At 38.6% G+C, this 8,766-nt stretch overlaps 1 protein-coding gene across 4 annotated transcripts in view; it reads right to left on the minus strand.

Annotated features, from left to right (window-relative positions):
• LOC111347681 (uncharacterized) overlaps positions 1-8,766 on the minus strand; it is a 41,568-nt gene that overhangs the window by 30,143 nt on the left and 2,659 nt on the right. For all 4 annotated transcript variants that reach the window (XM_088733732.1, XM_088733727.1, XM_088733722.1 and 1 more), the window contains exons 3-7: positions 6,848-8,222; positions 5,900-6,550; positions 5,170-5,442; positions 4,369-4,446; positions 3,057-3,167 (exon numbers count right to left, since the gene is read on the minus strand). In XM_088733732.1, the coding sequence (XP_088589858.1) occupies positions 3,057-3,167; positions 4,369-4,446; positions 5,170-5,442; positions 5,900-6,550; positions 6,848-8,222 (2,488 nt within the window). The remainder of the gene's footprint in view (positions 1-3,056; positions 3,168-4,368; positions 4,447-5,169; positions 5,443-5,899; positions 6,551-6,847; positions 8,223-8,766) is intronic.

Raw genomic sequence — 8,766 nt, forward strand, 5'->3', positions numbered from 1 at the left:
TTTGCAGCCGGGTTTGTCGAAGGATCGAAGCAGTGTGCACATGGAGAACGCAGCCAACGCCAGGAGAAATACATGAGTAGAAAGTCTAACTTTTCCTTTTCAAACCTCAAAGACTACTTGAAATTCAAATAGCTGAAGCCGAGGAATGACGAGGGTTATGAAGGACCGTGTAGAAACGTTGCTTTGGTGTTTATAAGCTACAAACTGGCAATTTTACAACACGTAAGCTTAAGGAGGCTGGATATAGTTTTTCACTTTTCTGATGCAAGATATTTAAACTAAAATTACGAAGCTTAGCTTTAACGAATCGATATCACATTTTCCCTTAAAATAAAGATGTTATTGAAGAATCAGTTTGTTATAAATCTATTGAAAAATTCGTTGCCATGGCAACGTTGCTGGGTTGCAATGCTGGGTCCAAAATTAGACTTGACTTGAATTTTCTTAAAAACTGGACGGTGAATTTATTTTAGATTTTGCATGCGTCCTTTGACTGTCTTGGTCTACTTGACTGTTAAGTTTAAAAAAATTCTGTCGGAAAGTTTAAGAAAAAGAGGCCTTTTTTAGAATTCATCGTTAACTTTTTTTTCCCTCTGACAGAATTTTTTCGAATTTTTGCGAAACACGCACAGAGTCGTTCAAAGTTAACGTACAAAAAATAAAAAACATTCACCGAGCGGCAACGGAAATACGTCAGTCTAAAGTTTCAAATTTCCGAAAATTTCGACTCGACAAGATGGGCAGTTGCACATGCGCAACATTTGTGTTACGCCACGACACTTGCCACGGACGCCACGAGGTTTTGGACGTCTTGTTTCGCCGAACGTCCTTCGCGCTCTTCTAAAGAGCTTTATTTTGCTAACAGAGGTTTACCTTCTGGGTGAATTGCGCCTGGAAATGGCTGCTGCTCTATTTGCCTTCAAAGTGCTGGATTATTTTGTGCAAAGTGTCAAGATGTTTTGTTCCTCGTGGAGCTGATCGACGCGATGTGGTTGGAGATTTGCTGAGAATGGCGACAAGTGCTTCCTTCCCACCGTTGTTGTTAAGATCTTTTGAATAAGTCATCGTAACACAGGCCGCTTTCTACAATTTTCTGAATGACGTTTTCTTTGACGAGGAGCTCGTTATCGCCCTGTGAAGAGAGCTTGTCTTTGAAAGTTTGCATGCTTTCGTGGCGTCCGTCAAGAAATTCCATGTCTTCGAAAGCGAGGGAGGTGGAGTTCACATTGCTGTTGTTTACAATGTCAGCGCTTAGTAGCTGCAACGGGGATTGAAAGAGGACACAGTGGAGGGCACGTACATCTTCCAAAGCATCGTGTGCGTTGAAATCTTCATAAAAAACAGCTTGATACACAGAAGGGAGATTGCCTTTACATGGTTTTCCGTGAGGATTAAGAAGAGCGTTACTACCTTTGGCGAGTGTTTTGATGAGTGGAAGGCTATCGGCGAAAAACATGTTCTTCGACGATGATGTTTCTTTATTTGAATTTCTAGCACATCGTAGGAGTGAAGGAGTGTCGAACACAGAAGAATTATGGCCAATTAAAACGGTGTGGCAATGCGTACTGCTGGAAAAGAAAGTGGTAAAAGATTGAAGACATTCGCTCAGGAGTGTACTGGAACATTCTCTTTGAGCAAAGTTCTCTCACCATTCACAGGTTTGACAGTGACTTGTTGACTCGAGACGCGTAGCTGCTGATATTGCATATAGATAGCACCTATTTAGTGTTCCGGAAACCAGCCACGATATGGGAAAATAGCTCCGACGATCGCGATCGTGTTTGCGGCCGGATTCACGCGTATTTTGGTCACTTGAGAGTGTTGTAGCTTTCCGTTTTTGAAACACAGTACAATAAAGTTAGAAGAAAGTGTAGGCAGCCTACCTATAAGCGTAAAACATAGTGTACTAGGCAGATGAAAAAATGATTTTGGCCTAAGCGCGGCGGCCATGTTTGTTTGTGTTTGCAACTTTTTAAAAGTCCCGGTTTAATTAGAACCCAGTCTGCGCGCGCCAAAGAAACCATATCCAGCCTCCTTAAATATTTTAATTCCCTCATTCACTGTGCACAGGATCGCTTACAATTTTTTTTTCCAAACGTCGGAATCCCTCGTCTCTTTGAACGAAGTCATTTTGAGTCTTTAGACGTGCAAAAACTACCGCGAAGACGCTTATTGGTTTTAAACTTCTCAGCCGTACTAGGTTTGTAGTTCGCGTTGCTTAAAGTTGAATTTTGGCGGGCTACGGCGGCGTACTCTCCCCAAGCCTCGTCAACCATGATAGCCGTAGCAGCGCCAGCCTTAGTCGAAGCGGCCAAGGACGGATACAAACTTAAAAAAATGTTTGGGAACGGCGAATTATGCTTTAATACTTTTAGGGGGAATTATTCTTTTTATTCACCCCCCTCCTCTTTTTCATTCACTGATCTGTTGACAGATCTGTTGATGTGTCAAATCGTCAAAATTTTCTACACTGTATGGTTCAGAAAATTCTGACAATTGACTTCCGGTGTTTCCAGCTTTAGGACATGGAAGGTTCATGTTGTCATGCCCTTGTACCATGCCATGTCACTCATCTTCACTCGTTGCTCACGTGCGTGCCCATCGACTTCCAGTATGTTAACGTACAATTCGACTTCCGGTATACCATGGTAATTTTACATATTGTTTACGCCTCTCGACTTCCGGTATGTTTACACAAGATTCGACGAATCGCAACGGTTTGGGTGTATTGGACATGTATGCAAAAGCAACCACAAATACCGTTAGAAATGAATTCAAAGCTCTGCAAAGGATTCAGGCATGCCTCACTACCTATGTTAGCCATTTAATTCAAAATGCCTTAGTTCATTCCTTTCAAAATGTCATTTAATTAAATGGTTGGTTATTTGCTATGTTCGTTAAGGTGACTTAAAAAATCCAAACAGGCTGAATGTCTGGAGTCCCTGGTCCCTGCCTACAACCCCCCCCCCCCCCCACCCCTTCTCCTTATGTCCTCCTCTAGATATTGCTGAATAGAAAAGTGTGTCATATAGTATGCACATGTACCTGTGCCTTACCTGATTCTGCCCTATCTTTTCCACTTGTGGAGGGGTTCTGTCCTGAGGAAACCCCCTTCAGTTCGAATTTCCTGTTGTCGTCCTTCTTGGTCTCCTCCTGGTCAAAATGAACTAAAATAGGGTTGAGAAAAAAAGGGTTGTTTATTGTTATTACAATCTCAAATGATCTCCATCAATTTTTACCTCCAAATACTGTGCATTCTGTATCGCAAGAGTGATATCAGGGGCCTGTCTTGACTCTTGTGATAAAGAATGTTTCACGATCTTAGATTCTGCCGCTTCAAAATACCAAATTAAGATCAAAGAGGCATTGCATATTAAGTGCGAAAAACGCATTCTTAATCAGCAATTGAAACATCTAGAATTGTTCCTTAGTCTTTTATTTTATTATTATTATTATTATTTAATTTTTTTTTTTTTGGTCTAGTCAAGCGCGCGCTATTTACATTTTTCGCGTATTTAATATTCAAATTGTAACGTAAGCCCTGACACGTAATTTGTAACGTACCTGAATATAAATTCAAATGTACAACCGTTAAAAGCTCATTTCCAACTGAAAATGACATGAGAATGTCGAAACATGTCTTGTAAATTTAAACTCAGTTGTCGTTTCTTTATTGAGACTTTAACACTACAGTTGTCGAAAGTTACACTCTGAAATGCTGAACTGCTTTCAGTCAACTCTTGCACATCCACACCAATCTTTTCGCCTTTAAACAGTCCGCCTGGCTCAATGGTACAAATCTTGAGCATTCTTAGGTCTTGTCATTGTCAAAAAATCTGTTACGCCCATTTGTTCTTGTAAACTGTAGATTTTGGAACAGAATTGATAACACACCCCATTTCCTCGTGCAATATTTTGGGAATCAGAAACCTTCAACTTGACTCATCCATGTAGCACAAAACAATGAATGTGAAAAAAAGTAAATTAGGTTGGATAACTCCCAAATGATGCGTTCCATTCAATCTGTCTTCATCACAAGCTATCGTTCAATTAACAAAACGGAAGAACAAGACTAATTAAAATATAATTGGCCACTCGTTTGAGAAGCTATCGTTACACCAAAAACTCGCTCTTCATGTTTCATCAGGGGTTCCAAACACCTCGACACGATAAAAGTACTCGGCCTGTGGCCTCATGCTCTCATTTGCTTCTTGGTGTTTGGAACCCCTGATGAAGCACTCACCCTTGTGTTTGATTTATGACTTCAATGATGCTGCAGCTGTTAGATGATATATTTACATATTTGTGGAAACATAGTGCTTCTCTTGCAGATATTACTTTGTAAAGGCGAGTTTGCTTTGAAGTTACCTTTGTGACGTTTAGGAGGGTTAGGTCTATGCAAACCTTCCTCTCTCCTTTTGGAACCAATCTTTTCTTCTCTTGTTTCTGCATGTGATATAATATTTCAGAAATTTTGCATACAGGTTAGTACTTCTTTTTAAAACAAAAGCATTCGAAGTTAAGTGTTTTTTATTTGGCCTGATTCTCAGTTGTGAGTGTATAGTAACTTTTAAGTTTTGTGCTTTTTCTCATGACACTGATGAAAGTAGTAACTGGATTAAATGTAAGGAGGAGGGGAGTAAAGAGTATCTTCTTTATCATAGAGCCTCTAGCATTTACTACGTTTTGCATCCTGATGTGTTTTTTCAAAAATTTCCCAAATCTGATTTCAATGCTCTACTATGGCTTTATGCTGTCAATTTATCATAAATTTACATGTACTTATCAAGACTCTTATTCAATCAGCTGTGAGTTAGCCATTCATAATTTCATAAATTGTCGATGGTAAAAGTGTAAGCATGGGTTAAAGACTTGCAAAGCTTTATAGACTAGTTAGTTTGGAAATCAACTTTTTTCCATGTTCACAAAAGGGCAGGAACTTTTGAAACACCCTATACATATTACAATCTAGTACCTTATGTATATGAGCACGATCCTTCGCAGTAAAGCACTATTTGAGCAATAGTGAAAATCAGACCTGAAAAAAATTTCAGGCCTGTACGGGATTCGAACCACTGACCTCTGCGATACTAGTGCAGCGCTCTAGTACCTTATCATAATGAATGAAATTAGTAAAAGGTAAAAGCAAAAGCAAAGTTTTCCACTCACCAAACCCACTGTCATTCTCCTCATCTACCTCATCATTGTCACCATCATCATCATCATCAAAAATGTGCACCACTTTTGTTGATGTCCTCTGTTTCTTCCTCCTCTTTACCCTGGGTGAACGCCTTATTCTCATTCTCTTCCCACTTGTCTCCTCTACTGACTCTTTTTCACTCTCTTCTAACATGGATGATGATGATGACAATGAGGATGCCAATGACGGTAGTCCACCTTCTATTTCTTCCCTATTTTTCTCATCAGGGTTAGAAGGAAAGACTATCAAAATAAAAGAAATGCAATGAAGTGAAGTGAACTCATTCTTAAAAATCAGTCACATTCTACAAAACAAAGAGAGCAATTCCTTTTTTTAACTATCGTGATACCAACCATATGGCTCTTCAAGAAAGAGATGCCCTGCTAATAGGTAGCACTACACAAGATACTCAGCTCATGGTATAAAACCCTGCCAGACCACAGAAATGAGTGCTTAGCATTCATTAGTTTATAATTATAATGTCTCTTTGGAGCTTGTTGGATGCAAGAACAAGTTCCAAAAATGAACAAAAGAAGTTTGACTAGCCACCTGATTTTTTAAGTTTTGTTTCATAGTGCTATAAGGAGAACATATTTTTTCAAATAAAAAACAATGCTGTTAAATCTGAGGTATTTGTTAGAATTCTCTTAGTAACACCAAAATGTTGATGACATGTGTAATAAATCCTTGGAATCTAACCTTTTCTAAGATCTGCTTTGATAAAAGCCAATGCTAGATATGAAATAATCTTATCAACTGCAGGTTTAAGTCTTGGAGGTGGATCTTCAGTTCCAAGGGTGTTGTTAACACAAAGAATGACACCAATGTTGTCTTTACGTCCATACCGGTAAATCTTAGACAGAAGAGTTCCATCTAGACTTACAGCATGAATGCCTCTCTTTGTCATCCTCTTCTCAATTGATCTCCCAATTTCTTCCCTCTTTTCGATACAAATGTTTCTCAATTTGTCTTGGTTTGATGCTGAAGTAAATGCTACTTTAAGATGCTTGGAGGGGTCAAATGTGGGATTAATATTGTACTCTGAAGCTGCAGAAAAAACATCCGGATCGCTCTTGACCATGCTCTCCCACCATTCGTGGCAAAATGGAAAATCATGTGCAGTAAACTGTGCCTTGCCCTGACAAAAACTTATGCGGCATTCATGCTTTTGAAGTTTTCCCTTTTTAAAAGAAAACTTCTCAGCTCCTTGCACTGTATATAGGTTGCCTAACTTGCAAACTAAATCATCCTTGCTGCAAGTTGCACCATGTAAAAAAATAACTGTGAAGTGGTTACAATAGTGTGCACCAATAGCTCTAAATAATCCTGAGATTGAGCTGTCATCTGTTCCTAAAAGAAATAACATCATTTCTGTTACTTAATTTCACTTTCTAATGGTAACAATAATTATGGTGCTCAGTACCCTTCTAGTTTTCTACTTTTCCCTATGAGACTACTTGTAGAAAGCTTACTGGAGTTACCCAAAAGAAATCTATTTCAAGAAAGTATCAAGAAGCATGCTGTAGTAATCCTCATGGGCCTTCACTGAGCTTTTTCTACATACTGCTCCAGCCATCCTGACTAAGACTAAAAATTATTTTGACAGGGCTGAAAAAAAAGTGTTTCAGTCAATGCAAACAAAATTACCTTGAAGATAAGAAAAGCACACAACTGAATTTCCACCATTACATTTCACCACTGAATGGCTTGGTGTGATCATCCCTTTTCCTTGACTCTTAACATGTTCCAAAACTATCGACATGTCAGGTTCAAGATTTTGCAATAATAATTTAAAAACGCTCTCGTCCGGGAAAATGATGGCATAATCAACACCTTGTCGCAGACCAGCATCCTTCATACAATTGAAATAGTCCTCTTGAACTTCCACATCATTAACAAACACACTAAGGAATTCCTCCGTTGACATTAATGTGTCATCTTTCTTCCATTTATGACCAATGTCCTCCAAACGTAATGGTACAGGATTTCCTTGAAGGAATATGTACTGACAAGGGACCAGAACTATTGGAGATCCATTGCATTCCAACAAAGTGTATTTTTCTTTCAGTTTTTTTGTACCATAAAATCTTTTAAGCTTTTTCTTCAGTCCATCTCGAACTTCAGGTTTTGACATTATAGTGGCCTCTGTAAAGATATCCAATGTAGATTTCTGCACAGTTTTGATGATATCACGAGGGTTCTCATTCTTAGCCTCATGGAATTTACAGACTTCTTCCACTTTCCTCTGACTAAAGTTTAGAAGGAAAGGCAGAGTCCAGAATGACAGGAAGTCTGATATTTTATTAGGACCAATTGTTCCTCTGGATTCCCCATCTTCTTTGTCTTCATGTTCATTTGGCAACTTTCTATCTTCATCACCTTCACATAGATTCACCTGGTTACTGCCTGACTTTTCCTTTGGGCTCTTAGAATTAATTGCCAGGATGGACAAGCATAAAATTTGAGATCCTTTCATAGGAGAAAGAAGACCGCTATCACTTGGATAGACAGTATCATCATATGAGCCAGAGCCTTTGGTTACCCTCGTTGTTTGGGAAGCAGAATCCCTGCCTCCTGTTTGTTTGTCACCTTCTAGATATTTCTTCAGTTTTGACAAAGATAAATACTCAAACCATGCTTTTGCATCTTTTTCACTAATTGCTATCCTTCCCTCTTTGTTGCCTGATTTCTTTCCATACCCCATGTGCAGGCATGTCAGTTCTGGGACTTGAAAACTTGTCAGATCCTTTTTTCCTAAAATGTCTTTAGTCACAAGACTTAACACTTTTTCTGCACCCATATCTTTAAATCCTCCATGTCGTAGTAGAGAGTCATCGAGGAGTAGCAGAGGAGACATAAATCCCACATTGTCTCTTTCATCTTTATGATACTGGCACCATGGAAAAAGCCCATACTTTTCTTTAAGTACTTCCTCTGGAATACCAGTCAATTCTGATAAAGAAGACTTGTGTTTGTGCTTATAGGTGGCAGGAACACCATCCTTATTTATTTCACAGATCCCCTATGGAAGAGAAAAAGTACTTTGCTTTAGGAGAGCATGTTATGGGAGAGTTTAGGTTTAAATGGAGTGAGCAGAGAGTACATTTAGTAAGTTATAACTGCAAGCAGTCTGTCTGGTATTCATTCATCTAGTTAATATATAAATCAGAGGGGTTTTATGCATTGTTATTAATACAGCCACCAGTTTAGTTATATGCTTTGTTTTGCTCAAATTTACCTCATTTTTTACATGGGATTTTAAAATAAAGTTTAAATTGATTGCCTAAAGGATAATTACTTTACTGTGGTTCAATAATGGCTTGTTACCTAGCTGGTCATGTTCATGAATAATTAATCTCCAATGGTTCAGTAATGGCTTGTTACTTAGCTGGTTGTGCTTACAAATATGTGGACTACTGATAAGAAGACTAAATTTTGACTTACAGTACAGATACATCAAATTATACTAATGATTTCACATGTGAAAAAATATGACTCATTTTTAGGAAAAAGTTTTTGGGTAGGCTACTGACTTGGCACCTTCTCAATGTTCCATCCCCACACAC

This window comes from Stylophora pistillata, chromosome 1, assembly GCF_964205215.1.
Source record: "Stylophora pistillata chromosome 1, jaStyPist1.2, whole genome shotgun sequence".
Classification (NCBI taxonomy): domain Eukaryota; kingdom Metazoa; phylum Cnidaria; class Anthozoa; order Scleractinia; family Pocilloporidae; genus Stylophora; species Stylophora pistillata.